General features: G+C 45.8%; 1 protein-coding gene across 1 annotated transcript in view; it reads right to left on the reverse strand.

Annotated features, from left to right (window-relative positions):
* Window positions 1–27,070, reverse strand: part of BLNK (B cell linker) — a 78,216-nt gene that overhangs the window by 29,303 nt on the left and 21,843 nt on the right. The window contains exons 3-6 of the mRNA XM_068961542.1: window positions 23,669–23,718; window positions 11,229–11,269; window positions 6,566–6,722; window positions 3,469–3,632 (exon numbers count right to left, since the gene is read on the reverse strand). Of these exons, the coding sequence (XP_068817643.1) occupies window positions 3,469–3,632; window positions 6,566–6,722; window positions 11,229–11,269; window positions 23,669–23,718 (412 nt within the window). The remainder of the gene's footprint in view (window positions 1–3,468; window positions 3,633–6,565; window positions 6,723–11,228; window positions 11,270–23,668; window positions 23,719–27,070) is intronic.

Here is a 27,070-nt window from a genome sequence, read left to right on the forward strand (position 1 = left end):
TGGGAAAGATTGAGGGCAGGAGGAGAAGGGGATGACAGAGGATGAGATGGTTGGATGGCATCACTGACTCAATGGACATGGGTTTGGGTGGACTCCGGGAGCTGGTGATGGACAGGGAGGCCTGGTGTGCTGCGGTTCATGGGGTCACAAAGAGTCAGACACAACTGAGCGACTGAACTGAACTGAACCGATACAGTTATCTTAGAACTATTTGTCTAAAAGAGTGATTTTTCCTATTAAATTGTCTTGGCACTTTTGCCAATAATCAATTGACCATAAATATGGGGAGGGAGTGATTTTGTAAGAGTTATTAAATGTCCACTTGAGTTTCTTCCTTAATACATTTCATGTGAAAATTTAACAGCTTCACGTATATTATTTCACTGAATTCTTTCAATAATACCTACCTATTAAGTTAGGTATTTTTAAAAATTTATTTATCCTTATAAATAAAGGATGAGGAATTTGAGAAAAGTTGAGTAATCTGTCCAAGGTCAAATAAAATCACAAAACTGATACCCTGCAAGGACAGGTCCTGGGTCTGTGCTCTGGGCACCAGTGAAGCCCTGGAACATTTGTGTTGAATGAAGGGCTGGCCTTTTGTCAGCGGATGCTGGAGAGGTAGTCCAGGATGGCCATGTAGCACCTGGGCTCTAGCATCTCATGATCTGGGTCCAAACGCTGGCTCCAGCATATAGCTCTTTGACCTTGGACAAGTTCTTCAACCCCTCGTCACCTCATCTGTACCATTTCCTCCTCTGTAATGGGGGTGATAATAGCATGCACTTCATAGGGTTGCTCTGAGGGTGTGATGAGATAATACACACAGAGGGCTCAGATCGCCAGCCGATACACAGTGCTTGTCAAGTGCTAGACCCTCCTGTCATTACAGGGCAGTTGCTCCTCCACCCCCCGCCCCAACTCTCTGCTCAGCCTGTAACCCACATTTTGCCTGTAACCTGTATGGCAGAGCTACACACTTTTATCTGTGCTTGTATTTGACTTCTTCCTTTCCTATCTGATGTCTTGGCCAGATCTTAATGTTGTCTTCTATTTCTTTTTTAACTCTTCCCCATCTTGATTGTCCATCTCCTCATTCCAGAATGTATCTCCTCCAGTCATCCCCTTTCCCCCGCTGGTTCAGACTTGCCTGAGCCACCGCCACAAAGCTGTTATTAGCAAAACTCGGCCTCTCCCCACTGGGGTCCACCTCCACTTATTCACAGAAATGGAGAGCCTCACGTAACTCACAGTCTTCATTTGTATTCTGTGTCTGAGTTGGTATCTTCCTATAGACCCTCTGAATGCTGGAAGAATTCACAGTGAGACCCTAACAGATGGTCTCCCTACCGTGTCCCATGCTCAGATTCTCCTTGCCACCTGTTCACACCCTGAAAGGGCATCATCCCCTCGGACTGACAGACAGAATGAGGATTGACAAACCAAATTCATTCTCAGTCTGCTGACCTCCTGACTTAAACTGTCCCTGGAGAGGGGGGTCAGAAGCTCAAGTGCTTACAAGAAGGCATGGAATAGCAACTGGGCATGTGCAGAGTCAGGCCGTGTCCATGCCTTGTATCAGTGGTGAAGATGATGACAAATGGAAACGGGCCGGGGATTCTCAGCTGAGTTGGAAGGGTGCCATGAGGCTCAGCTGCTTCGAGGCCATGACTGGCCATGTGTTGACAGGCCTTTGGTTTTCAGGAGAAACTAGAAAAGCAGATTTTATAAAGAATCTAGAATATGGTAGAAAGGAATCCAATTTATACAATACATAGAATGCTTCTTTGTGTGAGACACTGAGTTTAGTTAAGTATTTATATTCCTTTCTTAAATCTTTAAAGGAACCTGAAGAGATGAAAAGATGAGACTCAGAGAGGTTATCTGATACCTGCTGCTGCTGCTGCTGCTGCTAAGTCACTTCAGTTGTGTCCAACTCTGTGCGACCCCATAGACAGCAGCCCACTGGGCTCCTCCGTCCCTGGGATTCTCCAGGCAACAATACTGGAGTGAGTTGCCATTTCCTTCTCCAATGCATGAAAGTGAAAGTGAAGTCGCTCAGTCATGTCCAACCCTCAGCGACCCCATGGACTGTAGCCTTCCAGGCTCCTCCATCCATGGAATTTTCCAGGCAAGAGTACTGGAGTGGGTTGCCATTGCCTTCTCCATCTGATACCTAAAGTCACACAACTAGTAAGTGTGAAGTGGGAATTTGGGCCTGGATGCTGCCTCTATTTTATTTTAAAAGTCTCTCTTTTATGTCTCCTGTTGGGCTACAAATTATACTAAGGTGGAAAAGAAGGTCATTTCACAGCATGTTTGTAAGCTATAGGTTTTATCACCTATAGGCATTTAGAAACAGTTGCTTCTTCAAGAAGCTGCGGTACCATTATGTCTGGTGATGGTTAAGAGTTGCCTTTAATGTTGTTTTCTTTCTTAGCCTGTTGCACTTGTGTACTCAGTCGCTCAGTCATGTACGACTCTTTGCGACCTCATGGACTGTAGCCCGCTAGGCTCCTCTGTCCATGGGATTTCCCAGGCAAGAATCCGGGAGCGAGTTGCCATTTCCCACTCCAGGGGATCTTCCTGACCCAGGGATCAAACCCACATCTCCTGCACTGGCAGGCGAATTCTTTACCACTGAGCCACCTCGGAAGCCCATTGCACTTGTACAACTGTTCTAAAGGCTAAGTTTGAGGGCTTGTCTTTGACTTTCTTTAAATGCAGTACTTCTGGGAGCCATAACGTATTAGGCTTTATCAGTCATTCTTACAATAGTCTGAATAAGTTCACCCATTCATTTTTAAAAATTTCATAGGGAATAAGACATGAAAATTTAGGTGCTGGCAGAAGGGACATTGGTAAGATAAACCTAGAAATGGGTCCCAGACAGTTGGCAAAGGAGGTTCCTGGATACCTGGGGCTGGGGAGAGAGAGAGAAGCAAGAGATGCCGAAGGAAGTGCGGGGTCAGTTCTTCCACGGGTTGTGCAGGGTCTCCATACAGACAGGGGGTCTCCAGTATACATCCTGTTGCACCCCTCTGCAGCTTAGAGGATCAGAGAGAAAAGAAAGTGGGGGAAAGGACATGAGGCAGGACAGGGAGAGAAGCATGGGAGGATAAAGATGGGGAAGTATCTTAAGGAGGAATGAGAGATTTGCAGGAAACGGAGGGATAAGAAAGAGGAAATAGTGAGAGGGGCACAAATCCAGGTTGGATATTACATCATATACCTGATTAGTACATGAAAGTGCTTAAATAAGGCCATATGTGACATTTTAAGAGAAAACATCCTTTCAGCAGGACAATGGAGAGTTTCGGGGCAGGTGGTTAGGGCCGGTCAGAGACCCAAGCCTGGAGGAAGGAAGACACACCTGAGGCTACACTGTCCTGCCCCTCCCCCGATCTGGCCCCTGCATCCAGCCTTCCCCGTGGTCTGGGCAGCCTTCCCTGGACAGATTTACTTTACCTCATCCTCAAGGAGCTCTTTGGGTTTGGGTGGGACTTGAGGTTTATGCAGTGAAGTGTTGGCCGGCAGAGAGGTGGCCAGTCTCGCTTTTGCCGAAGGCCAGTTGGGTTTACTGGGAAGAGTCTTGCTGAAGGGTGGAGACTGCCTCTGGCTTGATCGGTTGTCTTGAGAGGAACAACAAGAACGACAAAACATAAGATGAAAGAGTTCTGGATCATTTCCTGGGCAGAAGCCACCGAGTTCTAGAAAGTAGAAAACTACCAGCATCCATGTAGCCAACATGCTCTTGACTGGGGCATTCCTTTAAAGAGCATGACAGGCAACAATTTCAACAACCCATTGACCTACATTATAAAAACCAGAACAGCATCCTCCCAGGGAGCCATGAAACCCACAGACCCAGGAGAGCTGACAGTCCAGGCATGCGGCTAAATAGAGTAGATGGTGACCTTGGCAGTGTCGGGGGCTAAGGGGAGCAGTAATCCTCAATAGGTTCACTTTGCTCCCTGAAGCCTTAAGTGCGATGATTCTCAATCCTGCTTACACATAGGAGCCACCTGTGACAGTGAATGTGTTAGTTGCTAAGCCATGTCTGACTCTTTGTAACTCCATGGACTCTACCCGCCAGGCTCCTCCATCCATAGGATTTTTCCAGACAAGAATACTGGAGTGGATTGCCATTTCCTTCTCCAGGGGATCTTCCTGACCCAGGAATCCAACCTGGGTCTCCCACATTGCAGGCAGACTCTTTACCATATGAGCTACAAGGGAAGCCCCTAGGAACCACCTAGGAGCTTTAAAAAAAAATGCCAAGACCCCACCCCAAACATGCAGTTTAAAACTTCTGGGGAGGGACCTTTCATTATAGGTTTTAAAAGTTCCCCAGGTTATTCTAAGGTATATGCAGGTTGCAACTACTCATCTGGAAAAACTACACATTCCTCCCCTCAATGGTTTCCTTGAATGGGCGGGGAGTTGTGAATCCCCTGGTCCAGGGCCATCCTCAGCAACTGTTGCGGAAGGAGTCCAGTCTCTGAAGTCGAGGGCCCTGGGTTCAGTCCCCTGCTCTCCACCCACCAGCTGCCCTCCTTTGGGCCTCTTCTTCTTTATGTCACCTCTCTGGGACTCACATTCCTCATTTTAAAGATGAAGATGGTTAACTATCCACTTCAGAGAGTTATTGTAGGGGTTAGGAAGAAAACAACAAAGGCAGGGGAACATCGTGTCTGGCAGACAATGCCTAATAAACAGAACTAACCTTACCTGCGTCATGTGATGGAGGGCTTAGGCAACAGTTGATCTGTGAGCGCAGATTCTGACTGATCCATTGTAAGAAAATCTTAGCATGGGAATAACCTGGTGGGTTCCCCATCCTGGAACAGCGCAGGTGCCTACACTGGCTCCCTGCCTCCTCTGGCCCTGGCTCAATGCAGCAGCCCCTGCCTCTGCCTGTCCTGCTCTGCTCTTGTCCTGGGGCCTGGTCCAGCTCTCAGCCCATGCTTCTGTATCGCTGAAGTTGTGTGGTTAACTTCACATTGGGTGCCTCCCAGGAGCCTCCTTCTGGTAGTGTAGCTGTGTTAAGGCACCAAGGCATCTACTCCGCTGTGCCTGTGACAGTTTTTATAGCTTTCTTGGCAGCTCCTGGAGTTTACTGAGATTTCTTAACATAAGATTTAAGCCCAGCAGAAGTAGCAAAGCACAGAAAACAGGCTCTGAAGAGTATGACCTGGAATGAGCTGCTTGTGTGTGCGCATGCTCAGTCACGTCTAACTCTTTACAACCCCACGGACTGACTGTAGCCTGCCAGGCTCCTCTGTCCATGAGATTCTCCAGGCAAGAAAACTGGAGTGGGTTGCCATTTCCTCCTCCAGGGGATCGTCCCAACCCAGGGATCGAACTTATCCCTTGTGTCTTGTGCATTGGCAGGCAGATTCTTTACCACTAACGTCTCCTGGGAAGCCCATATAAGCTGCTTAATCTGCCCCTCTCCCCACCCCCAGCTTGAATGGTTGTCTCCTGGTCTGTAAAACGGGCCTGATGCAGCTCCTTCCTTCCTGAGGTTGTTGCGATGACTGAAGGAGGTCACAAATTGCGTGGTGGTGTGTGGAGGAGAGTGATGAAGAGCTAGGACTTTGGAGGCTGAGTGGCCCAGCTTGCGTGCCAGTTCTGCCACTTTATAAAACCTTGGCCCAGTGAATTCCCTCTTCCGAGCATCTCCTTTTTCCTTTGTGATCGTCAAGAAGGTGAAAGTAAAGCGCTAAGTTGTGAACTGTAAAAAGTCTGGGAGTGAGTCTGTCTTGCTAGCTGCTGAGCATAGCCCTGGCACACAGCAGGTGCTCAGTAAGTGAATCGTTGCACAAAGCAAGGGACAGGACCTGGCACCCACAAGGAGGCAGTTAACTACAAGGACCCCTTCACTCCCAGGGGTGCCAGGGTGAGCACCACAGACACAAGCCCTTCCTCGCCTTTGTTGAACTTTAGTCACTTGTTAGAATGGAACACAGACTTCTTGGAGGGGCATTAAAAGCTACACTCAGGCCTGGAGACCACACCTAAGACGCGTCCATTTAATTCGTGAGCCTCATTCTCGGCCTAGAGCTCTTTACTGCTCCCCCCTCCCCACAGTTAAGAGTCTGGAGTCTAGACTCAGAGCGTCTCGCTTGCCGATGTGGGGGCGGGGTGAGAGAGGAAGGAGGGGCCTTAGCAAACACAGATCCTCGCAGCTCTCCTTGTCCTGCACAGTCATCTCAAGAGAAATGTCGGAAGCTTGAGTGTAGGAAGCTGGAGGAGAAGCAGCGACTAATCTCAGGATTGCCTTCTCTGGGGACTACAGGAAATGAGGTGGGGTGGGGTTGGGAGCCACGTGGGGTGTGGTCGCTTTATCTTTTGCCTGTTTTCAGCATTCCCAGTTTGCAAAGGTTACCCCCTCCTTCCCCAAAGGGCAAGCTTTCCAGCAGGGGGCTCCAGTACCTGTGAGTGACCAGATGACCTCCTTGGAGGTGGTGAGAGTGAGAGCTGCCCACCACCCTGCAACCTCGGCCCGACCCGCTCCCTGCTGCCCTGCAGGCGGAGTGCCCAAGGTCCGGCAGGGACTCACCTACGTACTCGCCCCTGGTGAAGGGCAGGGCGGGGTGAACTGTCCGTGTCTCCTGCTCCGCAGGGGGCGGCTCGTAGCTGTCGTCCCCGGCCTCCTCAGCTGGCAGCACGTACATCTCTGAGTCCGAGTGCTCATCTGGGTTTTCATAGTCGCTGTCCTGCGAGTGCAGACACCATGCTCAGGGCCGCATGCATTCTTAGGCGGGCAGAGCTGCTCCCCCAGCAGAGGGGCGAGAAAGCGAGGCTGGGAGGGGCTGGCTAAGCAGGGTTAGGCAGCTGTTAGTGGCAACGCTGGGGTTGAAGCCAGGCCTTTTTGTTTCCAAAATGTATCACCTGGACTGTATCCTGGGGAAACGTGTGGGCATCTAACCCCGAGGGTGGCTGAATTCTGTGTGTCTGCAAAGAACAGCCAGAGGTAAAATATATCTCGAGAAGACAGAAAAAGGACCCAATAAAATAAAATAGCCAAATAGGTTTTATTAACCATAATGTTGATGGTTGAGGAAAATGTAAGTTTATTAAGAGAGGGTAAGAGGAAGCTCAGGAATACAGACACCTTTGAGGAGATGAGGTCTGTTTTAAACAAAGCTGGAAAGCTTCAGGGATGAGGACTTCAAACCGATTCAGTCCATTCTCTTTCTTTTTTGAAATCTTGAGGCACTTATGCCAACTAAGACTTTTATTATTATTACTATTTATTTTTTTGGCCACACCACATGGCGTGCAGGATCTTAGTTCCCTGACCCGGGATTGAACCTATGCCCCCTGCAGGGGAAGCTCAGAGTCTTAACCACTGGACCACCAGATAAATCCCTCTTTCTGTTTCTTTTTTTAATATGCATTTTATTTAAGTCCATCTTGAAAATACATTGACCCAGTCCAAAGTTCACACAGTTCACAAGGAAGAAGGTCTTCCCAGCTGCTCAGTTCCTCTCCCCTCAGGCAAATAGAGCTACTAGCTTCTTGTGCATTTTGTGTGATTTCTTTTTTCTGCATGCAGCGCACACGTATATTAACATACTCATATGCAGGAAATCTTTGATTCAGGACTTAAGAGGTCCTCTGACCTCTGTGCCCAATGTTCCCACACACCGCCTGACACAATGCTTCATCCAAACACGATTTTCCACTGAATCGATGATGCACCTGCCTTTTGGTCTGACAATTGTGTAACATTAAAATGGATGTTGGGTTTCCTTCAGAGCTGAATCCTCAGGGCCCGTGACGGGGCCAGCCCATGATAGGCGCCCAGGACGTTGGGAACAGGCAGAGGAGTCAATGAGTGAACACTGCGCTTTCCTCCTCAGCTGGAAGGGAGATGGAGGGTAGGGGGTGGGAGGAGCAAAGAGAAAGGAGGCTGAAGAGAGCGTTTCCCAGGTGGCTGGAGGCGCCTGGGAGAGAGACGAAAAGGAGGAGAGAGCCCAGAGGAGGGTGCTTCTCCTTAACCCTGGCGTGGGGGAGACAGGAAGGGACACATGAGAAAACCACTGTAGGGAGATTTTCCAAAACCCTAGGTCAGAAATAGCAGATGGGAATGTAAAAATAGGCTGAATAAAATAATGATAATAGTGATTATTATTATAACCAACATTTGTATGCACTGCATACCTCACTGATCCCTCACCACAAGCATAGGAGATAGTATTTTTTTTAATCCCATTTTACAGTTGAGGAAACTGAGGCACAGAGGAGTTGAGTAATTCTGAGTCTGCAATCTGTGATCTGGAGAAATCAGTGATGATTCCCAGGCAGGGGGCCTGGGAGATAGAGTAGGAGTGAAAGGGTGGGCTGGAGGGGAGGCTTAAGAGGGCAAGACCCTGGCTTCCTAAGCCAGGGACCCTCTTTCCAGGCCAAGGACCTGATCGCTGCTGTTGTGACATTCCAGGGTGATGTCAGTATGAATACTGAGAAACAGTTGCTTTAATAGACATACAGAAAGTGAAAGAACCAGTGGGCAGCCAGACACATGTGCCTGAGCTGGGGATGGCATGGGCATCCCACTTTGTTTCAGTTTTTTCTCGGAGCAGAGGTGGGCTTCATGGACTTAATTACCTGGAGGCTGAGGATTGGTGTGCATAATGGGGAGGGTTCTGGAGTCCTTGCCGCCCCTCCAGCAGAGCAGTCTGACTGAGAGGAACAGGTGGGCAGAGGTGGCATAGAGAGTATAGGAAGAGAGACCCCATGTCAGCTGTTCCTAGCAGCCATCCTCCGACACAGGCCTGCCCACCAGATTGTGCCCCCCATGAAGACCGGACTGAGATGCAAATCTAGGACCCAGCACAGGACCTGCTACAGGGTAGGTGCCCACCCACCGTAATTGGAATGGATGTGTGCATTGATGCTGCCTGGGCTCTGAGGGGACTGAGGAGGAGGGAATGGCTGCTCAGAAGTCCTGAGCTGGCCTTTCATTTGGAAAGTCTCTTTGTGGGAGATGTACCACGAGCCTCTCCTACTTAGGCACCATAGAATGCATTGAATGCCTTCTCATCAAGAGAATTACAAGAGAATCTGTTCAAACTTCTGAGAGTTTTAATGAATCCTCCCCCAACAAATTATTCTAAATTATGACAAAATTCATTTGTTAATTCATTAATTCACTCAATACTTGAGGAAGTGCAATACTTTGGACAGTCTGATGGGAACTCTGAAGGGAGGGACTGTGTTATCAGACAAAAATCTTGCCAAATTGACCATTCCTTCATTCATTTAATCAGAATTTATTCACCTACTCTGTACCAGCTTGACTCTGAGCATAGTCCCCGGCCTCACAGAGCTTATATGTTAGCAGGAGAGACCAACAACAAACAAATAATTAATAATAAATAAATAATCAGGTGGATGAAAATCTGTCCCTGGTGACGGCACTGAAGGGGGTTTCAGAGAAGCGTGCACAGGTCTGCATGGGTCGAATGTCATCAGGTCTGGAGGCTTTATCAACAAGTCTGGATTTCATTCCGTGTACAAAGGGAATCCAATAGGATTGTGAATGACTGTGAGTGAATGTTCAGTCAATTCGTGTTACAGCTGATGGGCTTTCCTGGGTCTCAGTAGGTAAAAAATCCAACTGCAAGGCAGGAGACCTGGGTTCGATCCCTGGGTCTGGAAGATCCCCCTGAGAAAGAGATGGCAACCCACTCCAGTAATCTTGCCTGGGAAATCCCATGGAGAGGGGAGCCTGCTGGGCTACAGTCCATGGGGTCGCACAGAGCTGGACGCAAGATAGCGACTGAACCACCACCATAGCTGGTACTTCCGTTTTGGTTGTTTGACTTGGGGACATAAGTCATTCCCTCCTCTTCAGGCTGATTTTATTTTATGTTTTCTAAGTCCCCAATGTGTGTACTTTTCATCCAGCGAGCGAGCTCAGTTTTCTTGGCTGCCTGGTCCAGCTTCTTCAACTTTGCTTCAGATGTGACTTGGTGGTGCTGCCAGCAGGGGGCGCAGCTGCAGCGCTTCTGAGGGATCAATGCTTCCCTCAGAAGTTCCTCCCTCAGGAGCTCCATGTCTGAGTGACCCACAGAGAGGCCACCTCCTCCCTTCTTTATAAAAATCTTTTCTCTGCAGTTGAAAAGGGAAGAACTCCGGTCTCCTAATACTCTGAATAAAATCCAGGCGGGTGTAAACAGTGTGGAGCTGGGCTCAGGTTGAGTTCTGGGCACTGGACAGGAGTCCTGGGTTCTCATTCTACTGGGCCTTTGAGAAATTGAGACTGTTAGCAAGTCATTTTCATGCTCTTGGCCTCAGTTTCCACAGGGGATATGTGGTTGTATGGAGGCCCTCTGGGATCCCTTCCAGACATGAAGCTCACAGACTAGAGAAGACTAACTTTCTGCGGGAATATGATATATGAGGAATTATCATCGTGCCCAGGAGTTTTTAGGATGTCTTGTCTCTTGAAGACTCAGCTCCAAAGAGCTCTATGGGCTGCAGAGCCGTCTTGAAGGGGTTCACAGTTAATTCAGACAGACCACTCCAATGTCGTCAGGTCAGGGAGGGCCCTCTCAACCTGAAGCCCTCCGAGTCTGTTCATATCCTCTTGGTCATAGCAAGCCTCTTGGGTTTGAAAAACCTGGTTCTGAGATCTGGGTTTGACTTTTTGAACCACAAGTACTTACCCTCTCCATGCCTTGGTTTCTTTGCCTATAAAATGGGCAGGACTGATGTCCCAACTGTTTAACCACTAATATGGCTCAGGTGCTGACCATGACCTTGAAGAGTGTCCCAGAGGCTCCCTGTTGTGCCAGGCATTCACGCTTCAGCTGTTGGTTTGATTAGGGCTCCTGGCAGGGACCAAGCAGTGATGGGGCACTGGGGAATTCAGGGCAAAAGCATTTGCCAACTGATTGGGAAATATTCAAACACTTAAACATCTTTTTTTGGTTCTGAATACCAGTAGAAAATGGGGATAAGAATGCTGACTCATAGGGCTGTGGTGAGGATTACATGAAACGGTAGGTGTAAAGCTCCTAGCCCAGCACAATGTGGTGCTGGCCCAAGTCAGCCTAGTGCTGTCTTGCCTATTGGTGGCCCTTCCAGCCCAGCTATCTCCCCTCTGTGATGGGCAGCTGACCGCCAGCATTTCATTCAGAAACAAGTCCTTATAAAGACCTCCCAGGGACCATGGTGAAAATGGTACCCTTCTCATCCCAGGAACAAATACTCACGAAGTCATCTGACCACTGCTCCTCTTCATCGGCTGGTCTCTCTGAAATGGCATGTTGGAAGCAAAATGAACAATAGAAATTTTTGCCGGCCAGCTCCACCCTGTCCACGAGCACCCTGTACCTGCCTGCCCTGCCCTTGGGCCACATGCTCCCATCTGCTAGGCCTGAAACAGTTATTACAGTCATCTCACATTCATTCCTTTTGAATTTTTTTCTAAAAAACAGTCAATTTTCTAAGTATTAGTAAAAGTCCCACTAGGGCGGAGAAATGGTAACTCTGACCCTTAACGTCTTTGTCAAGGGACATTTTTGAACCTTGGAATAGCAATCCATACTGTCCTGCTTCCTCATATATTTTTTTAATCAACATGTGGATGGTGCAGTAGGAAGAGCCCTGGACAGGGAGTCAGAGAGACCTAAATTCTCATCCAGGCTGTAACTTCTCTGGACCTCTTCAATTTTTAGATCTATAATATAAAATTCAAGATCTCTAAAAGGGGATCACTTCCAAGATTCTCTCTGGCTCTAACACTGACTTTTTTATTAAAAAAATTTTTTCCCCATGTGTTACTACATGCTGGGCAATATTATCAGAGCTTCATATTCACTTCATTTTCTCAAAAACCGTATGAGGAAACTGAGGCCTAGAGAAGATAAATCATTTGCCCAAGATCATGTAGTAAACGGTAAAGTCAGGAGTTGAGCCCTGCAGGTTGACTGACTTCCAAGTGCATGCTCTGAACCTCAGCGCCACGCTGCTCTTGCTGGCCTTGGGCTCCAGGGTGCAGCCACTGTCTTAGGCTCTCCAGCAGGTGTAAAAATGGATGTGACAGGTCTTGAGCAGCTTGTGATCTTGAAGAATGAAATAGGCCTGGATTATGATAGCCAAGGAGACTCTTTGACCCCTTTTCCTCCAAAACACATTTAGAGTTTGAGAAGCTTAGCATCAATCCCATCACATAAACTGACCTTAGAGGCTAAATAAAATTCTCTCAATTAGGCCCAATTTCAGATGGTAGAGTGGCTTCAATGAGTGCACCATAGAGGACCACATCTCTCTGCCTACCCCACTGAGCCATTGTGGCTAGAGGACTTGATGGATGGTTCCTGAATCCCCCAGAACCTCAATAGAAACTTTTCTTGCCATTTCTGCCACAGGAGACCACTGATTCCAGCTCTAGGCAGTTCCACAGAGGCACAAGGAAAAGAATTATGGAGATGAAGTGAGAGCAGGAAGGAGGTCTTGTATCAGAACGACCACATTTTAAGAAATGACAGCAACAGCAACTCTCTCTTGGGAAAAACATGATAGACACAAAGAAGGAGCTTCATTCTACAAGTGGATCAAACTTTGACATGAACAGAAAATAATTCTTATGAAATTATTCTCTGGGCTGACCTATACCAAATGACAGTGTACTCTGATCACTAAGTTGCCAAGAATCCTTGGAAGAATAGGTGAAGGAGTCTTCCCAATATGCCAATATTGCCCCAATGGGAGTACATTTCTAATACCTTAAGTCTGAGGATAACTGAAGGTCAAAATGTACAGCAGCAAGATGCTATTGTTTGAACCATTTAAAACAGAAACATTTATAAAATATTTTTATAAGACACACTTCCTTGGCTTGGTCAGCCCTGGAGTCAGGATCCACTTGATCATCAGCGCAAAAAGCAGTTGTAGCTGTCATCTAACTAGTTTTCCTGTCTCTATGATCTTCAATTCATCCTTCCAACTGTTTCTAGTTATTCTCTTAAAATAGAAATTGGCTCATGCTGCCCCTTTCCTCAAGAATCATCATTGGCTCCCTACGGGATAAAGTCAAGCTTCTGTGTCAACACATTCACACACCTGTACCTACTCTCCCTCCCTTGCTCACTTACAGTGATGCTGGAGAGCTTGCCCCTCCATCCTGGGCTTTTGATAGTTCTCCGCTCTGCTCATGCTGCTCCCCCAGCCCATCTCCCTCCTTCCGTGGAAACCCCTGGCGTCCCTCCTCCATGAGGTCCTCTCCAGTCCCTCTGGGTTATGGGTTATGACCTCATCGATGCTGCTGGCACCTTGTGACATGTACTTCATCTGACCTAAGAGACACAACTTAGTGTCTCTGTACTGAAAAGCAAGCCCTATTTATCTTTGGGTCTGGATGCCATTTTGCATTTGTAATTCTGCACTAATACTGAAATAAAAGCATAAGCCAGTAAATGAATTGAATGAGTGAAAATGAGGATAGTAATAAGAGATTCCATCATTGAATATTTCCTGCGTGCTGGGTGCTAGGGGAAGTATTATGAATGTATTTCTTTGTTTATCGTCAAAACAGTCTCCATTGTAGGTGCCTTATTATTTGTTTTATAGTCAAGGAAACTGAGGCTAAGAGAGGTTGCAAAACCTGTCTGAGGCAGATGGCTAGTGAGTGTGGGGACTGGATTGGAGGCCAGGCTGTGTTGGCTTCTGCAGCTGAAATCTCATGTGAACGGCCTGGCCCTCCACTGAGCATTCAGATAAAACCCAGGAGAAACAGGCATTGTGGTGCATCGCGACAGAAAACAGAGAAAAGCATCAGGAGGCTATTTGCGTGGCGCCCCACCTTCCCCCAGCTACATCTGTCCTCTGGCACAGCGTCACACTTACCAAGCCATTGCCCAGACCGAAAAGTATAGCAATCCAAAGTACTAGATCCAAGAAGCGGGAGGTTTTCCAGCATCTCAGGGAGACTACCAATGTGTGTGTGTGGTAGTTTTAGACCCAAGCTCCCTGGGTTCAAATCCTGGCTCTGCTCTTTATTACCTGCTTGGCAATGGACCAGTACCTCAATTGTTTAAAGCTCAATTTCCTCGTCTGTAAAACAAGGATAAGAATAGTGCTGCCTCATGTTTTTATGAGAATCAAGTAATATAATACATGTGAAATGTTTTGCAAAGCCTGACCGCATTAAATGCTATGTTAATGTTACTCATTGTTGTCTTAATAAATCCTCAAAATGATACCAATTCAATTTCACTCTAACGGTAATCACACAGCATTTTTACCACAAAGAAATGGATCCAAGAACTCTCTAGTATGTAGCCAGTGAAATTTTCAGGAGGGTAAGCTCAAGCTGAATATGAGCCAGATGGTGTGGGGTTGCAGCCCCTCCTAGGGAGCTGAGATGTTGGTTGGGCCTCCTTGTCAGGGAAAGCCTTTTCTGTTGTGTTATGTAACTGGTTTGGGGTTTAGCCTCTGTTTACCGTGTCATAATCCCAGGCTTCCCTGGTGGCTCAGATTTAAAGAATCTGCCTGGAATGCAGGAGACCCGGGTTCAATCCCTGGGTCAGGAGGATCCCCTGAAGAAGGAAATGGCAACCCCTTCCAGTATTCTGGCCTGGAGAATTCCATGGTCTATATAGTCCATGGAGTTGCAAAGAGTCAGACATGACTGAGCGACTTTCACTGTCTCCACCAGTCTCCACTGTCTTCACTCACTGTCTCCACCAGTGGTAAAGAATCTGCCTGCCATTGCAGGAGGCATAAGAAACATGAGTTTGATTCCTGAGTCAGGAAGATTCTCTGGAGAAGAAAATGGCAACCCACTCCAGTATTCTTGCCTAGAGAATTCCATGGACAGAGGAGCCTGGTGAGCTACAGTCCTTTGGGTCTCAAAGAGCTGGACACAACTGAGCATGCGCACACACACACACACGCATGCATAATTCTCACAATAACCTGAGGGATGGACATACTTATCACCAGATAAGGAATGTGAGGCTCAAGGAAGTTACAAAACTTTCCTAGGTTCAGTGATTAAGGGGCAAAGCCAGGATTCTGACCCAGGCCTAAAGACCCCAGAGGCTGAGATCTTCTCACTGAGCCCAGCCTCTACATGAAATAAAAGACCTAGAGCTTAGAGAAATTTTCACAGATCAGACTGAGGACAATCTGAGGTGGTATAAAATTTCCTGGTGTATGTCCAGCAGCCGATCATAATTCCAGGTGCTGAGGGAATTTGGAGAAACGTGCACTCGTTGAGGGCCAAGAGGTTACCGAGGCTGTGTGCCCAAGGCAGGCTGGAACTAGGCCTTAAAGGAGAATGGTGATGAAGGAGGGCGTCCTCCTTCCACCCTCAAGATGCGGGCTTAGGTGTCAGTCCCAGAAGCACAGCTTAGCCAGTGGAAGGAAGGGGCATCCATAAGGCACAGCCATGCACAGAATGGATGAGCTGCACTGGAGAATCACAGGGAAATACGCTGAGAGGTAAACAAAGCTCGGTTTGCTGCCAGCCAGGGGGATGCTCCAGCCTCAGTGGGTACTGCAGTTTCCAGTGACAAGGTGGAGAGGGGGAGGCTGACAAGGATGGAGTCTGAGTAACTCGACAACCCACTCCAGTATTCTTGCCTGGAAAATCCCGCGGACAGAGGAGCCTCATGGGCTACAGTCCAAAAGGTCACAAAGAGTCGGACACGATTGATGACTAATACAAAGGTGTGATGAGACAGAGTCTGAACCAGACTGGGGTTCTTGGGAATGGGGAGAGATGGCTGGAAGGACAGTAAAGGACTCTGTGTTGAGAGCTTGAGGGAAAGGGTAAAAGGAGAGGGCGTGGATGTAGTCTCTTGCTTGGGTGTCCTCAGGGGCACCAGAAACCCTGGGTGGACCTGGTGTCCTCCGAGTGGTGGGCACTGAGGTGCACTCCACAACTGCCTGTCCACACATGTCCTCCACTCTGGCCCTGATCTCACTCTAGAGGCTGTGCTCTGGGCCACTGGGCCCTGCACAGTTCTCCTCTTGCAGAGAGGGATGCAAGCAACCAGTGGGGAGACTTGCAGTGCGACACAGGAAGAAGAGAGGAAGGAGGGTGGTCTAGCTGCGGTGGTGGGGACAGACACAGGGAAGGAACGGAAAGCGGAACTACCGAGGCTGCGGGGGAGGCAGCGAGCTGACAGTCCCTCTGGGTACACCCAGAGGGGAAAGGGATGTGACTTAGTGTGCGGAGCTGAGGCCAAAGCTAGCCTCTGCCAGACTGACTGGCAGTGGTGACTTGCACTAAATCCTTAACATCTTAGAAATTCCCTTTATCTGTATGATCATCCACCTTTCACAGGGCCCTGTGAATGTGTCTGTGTATGCAGAAATGGGGGGAAGGGTCCTGGCTCAGTTATCAGCTGTCTGTATGACCCCGGGCACTCACTGTGGCTCTCTGCTCTCCAGAGTCCCTAAGATGAGAAGTTTGGGTTGGGTGATCTTTCTAGGTTTTAAAATACCTTTGAGTGCAAGTTTCATTCCTCTATTCTTAGTTGCATGAGTCAGAACTAATGTTGAATACAGCTCTTCCCATGTTCAGCTTTGCTGGTACCAGTTAGAAGTAACCAGGGAGACGAAAGATCAAATGAATGCTAGCTCTACTAGTGACACCAGGACAGGAGAAAAAGCAAGCTATATTTCATTCTCAAAAGCAAGTTATATTTCAGGCAAAGGGTTGTTATGCATGCTTTGTGCTTCTGTGGAGGGCATTTACTCAGCAATCGCTTTCTAAGTATCTTCCTTTGCCCTGAGGTCTCCCCACTTTATCATTGCTCTGATCTCCTCCCTGCCTGACATCAGTAGGGGAGGAGAAGGTGGCCCTCTGGGGACATGACAACAGCCCCTGGGTATCAGGGCCCCAGCGTACAGGGAGAGAGGCCTGTTCAGTTCTGACCTCTGGGGTGTTTGCAGAGTGACCAGAGGAGCTTCTGCAGTGACCCCACAAGACTCCGGGTGCCCCACAACTGATCTCCTCTTCCCACCCTCCCTCTCTAGTCAGACCTCAGACTCAGAGATACAGGAAGCTGTTCAACTCTGAAAGTTCAAGAAGCAGGTGGCTACTTGAACTTGATATTAGAAGCTCTGGGGCTTTCAGGATAATAAATAAGAAATATCCTGGAAAAGTGTAACCATCCTAAATTGGGTTAAAGGGAGGAACAATGGAATAGAAGCCTGGGGTGGGTCTTTTTTAGTGGACAGGTTACTGACTGTTCCTGAGACACATTTCCCTCATTTGTGAAACCAAGATAGCCATTTCTCTTTAATGCACTAATGAGAGATTAGGGTGCTAGTGGTAAAGAACCCACCTGCCAATTCAGGAGACATATGAGTTTGATCCCTGGGTCAGGAAGATCCCCTGGAGGAGGAGAGGGCAACCCACTCCAGTATTCATGTCTGGAGAATACCATGGACAGAAGAGCCTGGCAGGCTACAATCCAGAGGGTCACAAAGAATCAGACAACGACTGAAGTAACTTAGCACAAGCACAATGAGAGATTAAATGAACAAAGCTATGGTTTTTTCAGTAGTTATGTATTGATGTGAGAGCTGGACCATAAAGAAAGCTGTTCAGGTCAGTTCAGTTGCTCAGTCATGTCTGACTCTTTGCAACCCCATGAACCGCAGCACGCCAGGCCTCCCTGTCCATCACCAACTCCTGGAGTCCACCCAAACCGATGTCCATAGAGTCGATGATGCCATCCAACCATCTCATCCTCTGTCATCCCCTTCTCCTCCTGCCTTCAATCTTTCCCAGCATCAGGGTCTTTTCAAATGAGTCGGCTCTTCGCATGAGGTGGCCAAAGTCTTGGAGTTTCAGCTTCAACATCAGTCTTTCCAACGAACACCCAGGACTGACCTCTGTTAGGTTGGACTAGTTGGATCTCCTTGCAGTCCAAGGGACGCTCAAGAGTCTTCTCCAACACCACAGTTCAAAAGCATCAATTCTTCGTTGCTCAGCTTTCTTTATAGTCCAACTCTCACATCCATACATGACTACTGGAAAGAAAGCTGAGCAGTGAAGAATTGATACTTTTGAGCTATGGTGTTGGAAAAGACTCTTGAGACTCCTTTAGACTGCAAGGAGATCCAACCAGTCAATTCTAAAGGAAATCAGTCCTGAATGGTCATTGGAAGGACTGATGCTGAAGTTGAAACTCCAATACTTTGGCCACATGATGTGAAGAGCTGACTAATTAAAAAAGACCTTGATCCTAGGAAAGATTGAAGGCAGGAGGAGAAGGGGATGACAGAGGATGAGATAGTTGGACAACATCACTAACTCGCTGGACATGAGTTTGAGCAAGCTCCAGGAGTTGGTGATGGACAAGAAAGTCTGGTGTGCCGCAGTCCATGGGGTCACAAAGAGTTGGACGTGACTGAGTGAATGAACTGAACTGAACTGAACTGAATGTCTATAAAGAGCTTAGCACAACATCCAGGTCAGAGTAAACACCCAGTATGTTCTAAATAGTTTCCCTTCCCCAGTCAATGCCAGCTGCGCAGGAATAATACAGTTTGCTTGGTGGACAGTGATGTTCCTGCAAACAATGTTCTTTCCTCAGAGCCCAAGTAGATTGTGGGGTCTGGAGTGAAAGCAGTAGGCTGCACACTGGCCTAACCTGCTTGCATCTGTAGGAGGCCCAGGCCTCCAGTGTTTGTAAGATTCAAGCTTTGTCCTTCCAGCTTCTAATGAGAGGAACTGTGATGACGCTTCTGCTGACCTCTAGGGGGCTCTGGCCATTTCTATCCTCTGCTTTCTGAAGGTCAGCATCACCAAGGTCAACACACTCTCCACCTTGGCTTAATGGGTTTGGGAAGCCATTAGCTTCCGGGACTGGACAGGGGACATAAATCTATCAGCCAGAGCAAACAGGTGGGGCTGCTTCAGAAGTCTTGGGTGGACTAAATCTGCATAGGTCTCTCAGAAGCACTTGACTGGCTTTCTGGACTCAGGAGGTCTGGTGGGCTAGTATCTCCAAACACTGGGGCCTCCAATGTCCTTGAAGACTCTGTGGGTTCAGGGGAAACTGTCAGGGCTGGTTTCTGAGGCCTCAGCTTGCAGCTGCACAAGGACCTCAAAGCTCAGGAGAAATAGCCTGAAATGCTCCTGGGACATGAGTTGGTGGGGGGGCAGGAAGTGGCAAGGGGGGTATTAACTGCAGGTGATGATGGTAGTCTTGCCGAAAGGACCTTTTCCAGGGATTGAGCGTAAAAGCAGGGAGACTAGGCAAGACTATATTGGTCTGTTGCAACCCATAGGATACATTTTGGAGATTCTAGAATTTCAGTAGATTTGCCTTTCAGTTTAGGAGAATCAATAAGGACAGAGTTGGTGATTTATAGCAGGCCTTCTCAAATTTAATATACATTCAAACTCTCTGGATTTCTTGTTAAAACACAAATTCTGATCCAGTAGTTCTAGGGTGGGGCAGAGATTCTGCATTTCTAACAAGCTCCTGGGTGATGCTGATGCTGCCAGGCTAGGAATTACATTTCTGGGGCTTCCCTGGTGGCTCAGACGGTAAAGAATCTGCCTGCAGTGTGGGCGACCTGGGTTCAATCCTGAGTGGGGAAGATCCCTTGGAGAAGGAACTGGCGACTCACTTCAGTATTGTTGCCTGGAGAAATCCACAGAGGAGCCTGGTGGGCTACTGTCCATAGGGTCACACAGAGTCAGATGTGACTGAGCGACTAGCACGTACACACACACACAGACATTCACACCCACACACACACAGAGCAAAGACTTAGAAGACCTGACCACATTTCAGTGTCATAAGAGAGACTGAGTACAAAGGTACTGATATCAAGACTATTTGGGGAGTTTCAGGGAAGAGAGCAGGTGTCTGAAGTCAAGCAAGGGAACATTTCTGAGCATCAGGGAGATTGAAAGCTGTGGAGTCCTAAAGTTAGGGAAGATTAGGAGAGACTGCTTCATCACTAGGCTCTGGGCTCCCAAGACTTGTTTCTGCCAGAGTGTTGGCTCTGATGAGAACCTAACAGGTTTTCTGGTTCAGCCCTGCATGATTGAGAAACGAGAAAAGAGTTGTCCAAGGTTACACAGCCATTTAGTGGCTGAACCTTGAAGGATCTTGTTTGTGGGTCCTCTTGATGATGATGTAAAACCATGAAAATATTTAAGCAAAGGTATTTCAGAACAGTTCTCTGGTGGAGACTGAAAAGACCCCATGAAATTAATAATTCAGGGGGCTACTTAGAGCCTTTTGTTCTAGGATAAGCAAGAGATGAGCAGAGTCTGAGCTATAACTTTGTAAATAGAAAGGAGCAAAAATATTTGAGAGATATTTAAAGAGAATAAATAAGATTTTGAGTTTGATTTTTATTTTTTTTAGAGGTTGAGTGAAGAGGAGGAATCAAGAATGATCTCCAGCATGTGTGGTTAGGCAAAAGGGTAAGTAAATCGTGAATGTTCCCTGTCTTCTGCCCAAGTGAAAGGTAGAGGAAAAGAAGGGACCTGGGCGAGGGGATGAACAAGGAGACAGTTGAATGTGAGAGGACCATCAGGAGACATCCATCCTAAAGTCAGATAGATCGAATTGCCTGAGCTCCTAATGTTTGTGTTTAGCATCTCCAGTGCCATTGGGTCATCTACAAAGCAACAAATGTTCCTGCTAACTCTCCAGGTTTCAAATTGAATGGCACCCTCTCAGAGAGACCTTCCCTGACTACTCAAGTTGTTCCCCTACCCTTGTAGATTCCCTGTCACTGTGTCTGCCATCTTCCTTCACAGCAGCTACCACGTTTGGATATTTGTGATTACCAGTTTGCATTCTGATTTATTATCTGATTCCCCACTAGTCATTAGGTTCTTTTAGGTCCAGGACTATATTTTGTTTCTCATTATATACCTAGCACAGTGAGCATCAAACAGGACATTAGTGTAATATTTGTGGAGGTAATCAAAGAATGTGTGGTAGAGCTGAAGCACCTGGAGATGTTTATTTTAGAAAGAAACCATTCAAATGACCTAACATCTTATTCTATTCCTTGAAGTTGCACAGAACAACCCTATTTCCACTTTTTAAAATTTTTTAAATCTTGCACTGTGTGGCTACCAGGACAGACTTAGGAAGCCACAGGAAAGGGATCACATCTACATTGCTTCAGGGCTGTCTCTTCCTCATGGGCTCAAATAGGCTTGGGAGGTCATCACAGGAGGTTTCCAAGTGGAAAGGCAGCCCTGTGTGTGGTGTGTGGGAGTGGGGTAACTTTAAGCAATGGATTGGATGTTAGACTATGTGACCTCTGGGCCCCCTTTTAAACCTGAGGTCCCATGATTCCACATTTTTCAATCAAGCCTTTGGGCTTAACAGGTGCAGTCTACTTTGATTTCTTTTCTTTTTTGGAACTCTGGGCGGGGGGGGGGGCGGGGGGGAATGTATTTGTTTTTATCAATTTTTGATTAGGTAGATTTTAGACAAGACGGGGTATGTTCAAGGTGATATGGCCATAGACAAACTGGGTAGATTTTAAAGGTCAGGGTACTTAATTCTTTTAGCTCCAAATTGCAAAGGAATCCCCGGCCAACTCTCTACACTTGCTGACTGATTGGCATTGTGAGGTCAATAAATCCTCTCTCACCTAGAGAGTTCTAAAAATGGGTCCCGTGAGTCAGTGACCAGACTTGGTATGCCAGTCAGCATTTCTCAGTGTGATAAAATTTCATTAGTGCTCAAGGAAAACTCAACTATCTGATTTAATACTATCTTAATCAGTGGTAGAAAAAAAATAAAATAGTCATCATTCTTTAAGGTTGAGGTTTGGTTTCAGTTGTCATTCTGTAGAGGAAGAGTTATCATCAGTGTCTGTAGTCCTGTGGTTCTCAGTGAGGGCTGGATAGACCTGTCCACATCCAGGACATCCTTATATTTTAGAAAGTAAATGAGATTTTAGACCTACCTGCCCAATGCATCTTTTCTAGACAAGGAACTTGTGATGGAAAATCTATTTAGCTTCAGTTCAGTTCAGTTCAGTCACTCAGTCATGTCCAACTCTTTTTGACCCCATGGACTGCAGCACACCAGGCTTCCCTGTCTATCACCAACTTCTGGAGTTACTCAAACTCATGTCCATCAAGTCAGTGATGCCATCCAACCATTTCGTCCTCTGTTGTCCCCTTCTCCTCCTGCCCTCAATCTTTCCCCGCATCAGGGTCTTTTCAAATGAGTCAGCTCTTTGCATGAGGTGGCCAAAGTCTTGGAGTTTCAGCTTCAACATCAGTCCTTCCAATGAACACCCAGGATTGACCTCCTTTAGGATGGACTGGTTGGATCTCCTTGCAATCCAAGGGACTCTCAAGAGTCTTCTCCAACACTTCAAAAGCATCAATTCTTTGGTGCTCAGCTTTCTTTATAGTCCAACTCTCACATCCATACATAACTATTGGAAAAACCATAGCTTTGACTAGACCGACCTTTGTTGGCAAAGTAATATCTCTGATTTTTAATATGCTGTATAGGTTGGTCATAGCTTTTCTTCCAAGGAACATCTACAGTGATTGTGGAGCCCTAAAAAAATAAAGTCTCTCACTGTTTCCCCATCTATTTGCCATGAACTGATAGGATTGGATGTCATGACCTTAGTTTTCTGAATGTTGAGTTTTAAACCAACTTTTTTACTCTCCCTTTCACTTTCATCAAGAGGCTCTTTAGTTCTTCTTCACTTTCTGCCATAAGAGTGGTATCATCTGCATATCTGAGGTTATTGATATTTCTCCTGGAAATCTTGATTCCAGTTTGTGCTTCCTCCAGCCCAGCATTTCTCATGATATACTCTGCATATAAGTTAAATAAGCAGGGTGACAATATACAGCCTTGACGTACTCCTTTCCCAGTTTGGAACCAGCCTGTTGTTCCATGTCCAGTTCTAACTGTTACTTCTTGATCTGCAAACAGATTTCTCAGGAGGCAGGTCAGGTGGTCTGGTATTCCCATCTAGTGAAGAATTTTCCATAGTTTGTTGTGATCCTCACAGTCAAAGGTTTTGGTGTACTTAGCTTTCTATTGTCATAAACCTACCAATCTCCAGACTAACTCCTCTCCCCTGACAAAGTTAATCCTAGTGGGAATGGGGTTGCAGGGTTAAAACTTGGAGAAGATTGAGTAACTATGTGCCATCAGTAATTTATTTCATGTACACTGCCTCCCTGCCCCCGCCAACCTCATGGACCCTCAAGTATCTATTTTAACGATTCTCTATCTAGGAAGCCATCCATTCCCTACTTCTGCCACATTCTCCACCTCAAATTAGATTAAATACTGTTGCTATGTACTTCTATAGAACTTTGTGCTTCCCCATCACACTGAATTGTGATTGCTTTTTAAATCATCTATCTTCCCTTCTAGACTATAAATTCTGTGAGTATGGAGACCATATCTATCTTATTTTCATTGTATTTTTACCGAAGACTCTGTATATGCCTGTCACATGGAAGTTGCTTAATACATATTTGATAGATAGATGAGTGGATGGATGGATGGACAGATAGAAGGACTACTATATTTCCACTATAGACAGATTACTCTTAAAATTAGAATGGGTTCCTTTGTTTTCAAATGAGTAGAACATGTTCCCTTTTCAAGAAGGAATTATGAACATTAGGTTATCAGGAGTCCAAGTAGTTTAGAAATACTCTTACCTGGGGCATAGTCCCTCCGAGGAACACTTGGAGGTGCTTTGACTTTCAGCCTGTAGATAACAAATTAGACAGATGGTCAGTGAGTAGGACAACTGTTGTCAAGGCCCATAATATAAGCAGGTTTAGAGAGAATGGGTAGATAACTAACAGAATAATGGTTTCTTTTGAACTCGTCACACTGAAAAACTAAATGTACTGTAAATGTAGTGAAGCCGTGAGTCAGCATTTCCTGCCTCTGCCCCTCCCCGCAGTGCACAGTGTGGCTGTGACTCGGCAAAGGTGTGGTGGGGAGGGCAAAGGTGAGGTCGGAAGGTGGACGGGCTCTGAGAGGTCAGAATACTAGTAAGTCCAGAGATCAGAGATTCAAGGACAATAAATGATTGGTTTGATAGGAAGGTAAGAGAAGATGAACTCTATTTTAATAAATAATTCAATAAATGCTTTAAATAATAAGAAAAATGAGCTATAATCAGCTAAAATGCTGAACTAAAATGTCATAGGTTGGGATGAAATTATTTTTTGCACTATTGAAAAAAATGCCAAATAAGTGAGCAGTGAGTGTCTCCAGGCTGAGGATTGTGATGTTTAGATAAAAGTTGAATTGTTTCAAGCACTCTCAAAACTACTATATTTATGCATATATAAAATATTCTGAATATTCACAAAGCTTTCCCATTCATTAAAAGGAAAAAACTAAAATTACATTTCAAAACATATCCCAGTTTTTAGACTTTTTACAACTTTTGACAACACTTTCCCTTCCACTGTTTGAAATGTGTAAGGTTTGTAGTAAGTTATTATTTTTAATAATAGTTAGCATGTTATGTAAGAATGCTTTGCTTAGTGAAATTTAGACCTATATAAATAAAACCTATATAAAACCCAGTAGCCTTCATTTACTGAAACATCACATCTGTTTACATAAGCTGTGTATAAGCTAACCACTGGGGCTTCCTAGATGGAACTAGTGTTAAAGAACTCGCCTACCAATGCAGGACCCACAAGAGACACAGGTTCGATCCCTGGGTTGAGAAGATCCCCTGGAGGAGGGTGTGAACCCACTCCAGTACTACCAGTACTCTTGCCTGAAGAATCCCATGGACAGAGGAGCCTGGAGGGATACAGTCCATGGGGTCGCAAAGAGTTGGACACCATTGAAGTGACTTAGAGCACACACACACACACACACAAGGTAACCATTACATACAAAAATATTTCATTTTGGGGGAAAAAGGTGGTACAGAAAATCATGTTTGATTACAAAAAAAAAAAGCTGATAAACCAGAACTGTAATGTTGTAAAAATATGATTAATTATATTTGCCTAGAAATTTTTTTTTTGTTTCCTGAAGACTCTCCAGCTATTGTTTCATTTGATTTTCAGCAAGCCAATAGGGCCTGCTGGGAAGACATTGTTGTTAGGCCTAGGATGAGGTCCAGATAGAGAGACTGTCTATGGTAGTGAAGGGAAGAAAAACCAAACCAAGACAGGATCTGGTGCCAGGTCTGTTCATGGAACAGGAAGATTTCAAAAAGCACAAACCAACCATTATATGTTATTGCCGTCTTTTCAAAACAAGAAAAGAAAGGATATTTTAATACCCCTGAAAGTGTGAGGTCATCATCTCAGAATAAAGGAGCAATTCAAGAGAGGATCCTTGATCACTGAACATCGACCAGAGATAAGAGGTGTCGTTTGGGCCTCGTTGAGCAACCAGCAGCTGCACGCCAACCCTCAACTCTTTACGGGCCTTCTTTTCTCATTCAGCCATGAACTGGTGACAACTCTGTCATGCTCTCGTGTTAGGAAACCAGTGTGCTCAACTGTGCTTCCTCCTTTGAAGGTGGCACCTGTGGCTTGGTTTTGAGCCAGAGCCTAAGTTCGGGGCACTTCAACCCAAAACAGCCATTGACTTCACCAAAGTGATGACTGGGGCAGTCATATTTTCCAAATAGAGAAGGAAACACAGTTTGTCAAGTATTAGGGGAGAGTGGGCAGAATGAAATAGAAATTATCTGGGATAATTTGAGCTTAATGGCTGCTGTAAATGGAATAAGGAGACATTTTATACAGACGTCATTTTATTGAAAGAATTGGTGTATTGTAAAATTGGCAGTTGTGAGATAATTAATCTAGAATTGCTAGTGATGGAAACAATGACTGGCAGGGTTCTCTCATTTCAATGAGATTCTATATGTATTAGAAATAAGAAATGGAAATAGTCACACACACATCTCCCAGTCATAGGACAGACCGTGAAGACAGGTTCTTCTCCTGTATGAGATGACCACTGTCCCTCAGGCAGAAGATCATTTTAACTATTTTGTGATGACCAGTTACACATACTGAAACTCATTTACACTGTATAGCCTAAAAACACCATGAAAAGTGATTTATTACTCTTAAGTTTAGCCAAGGCCAAAAAAGAAAAAAAAAAAAACTCTGCTCTGAAGCCACAAGGGAATGAACTTTTATCCACTGTTAGTAGTACCTGCAATTCAGGAGATCTAAGTTGGGAAGTTCGGTTGCTAAGCTGGGAAGATCCCCTAGAGAAGGAAATGGCAACCCACTTCAATATTCTTGCTTGGAGAACCCCATGGACAAAGGTCCCTAGCAGGCTACAGTTCATGAGGTTGCAAGAGTCAGGCCTGACTTAATGACCAAACGACCAACAACCAGTAGTACAAAATTTGGGGGCAGCAATTTGGTAATATCAACCAAAATCTCAAGGGCACAAATCCTATCCAGAAGCTAGAGATTTCACTTCATTAGTTTTCTGGTATACTCAAAAGTATGCAGAGGATATTTATTGAAGTGTTATTTATGCCAGGTAAACTAAAAGAAATGGCCATAAAACTTTCATAGATATTATCAAATTGTCTTCCAAAATGTACATTTAAACTCCTACTCCTGCTTCAAAGAAATCCACCAGTATATAAGTGGTTAAATGATAATATATTTATAGTAGACTATTAATTATCTGTTTAAAAGATTTATGGTTATTTTTATGTGCTAACAAAGAAAAATGCCCACTATATAGCATTAATTAAAACCAACAAACAAAGCAATTTGGTAGAATGTGTGTGTGGCATGATGCCACTCATGATGAAACTGTATGCATGTATGTAATGTATATTTAGGGACTATAACTATGCCAATGTGTGTATGTGTGTGTGTAAACATACACATACAGATATTTATACCAAACTCACTCATGCTGTGTCCATTTCTGGGGAGCAAGTTAGGGTGAGAATAGGAGAGGGTGAGAGATTTTTACTTCACGCAATTCTGAACTCTGATTTTTTCTCCTAGTGAATCTGTATTACTTTCATTAAAAAAAAAAAAGCCTTAAACAAAAACTTAACAGAATACCATTTCCCCTTTCCTCTTGAGTTAAATTTC

The sequence above is a fragment of the Capricornis sumatraensis genome, chromosome 23 (assembly GCF_032405125.1).
Source record: "Capricornis sumatraensis isolate serow.1 chromosome 23, serow.2, whole genome shotgun sequence".
Taxonomy (NCBI): domain Eukaryota; kingdom Metazoa; phylum Chordata; class Mammalia; order Artiodactyla; family Bovidae; genus Capricornis; species Capricornis sumatraensis.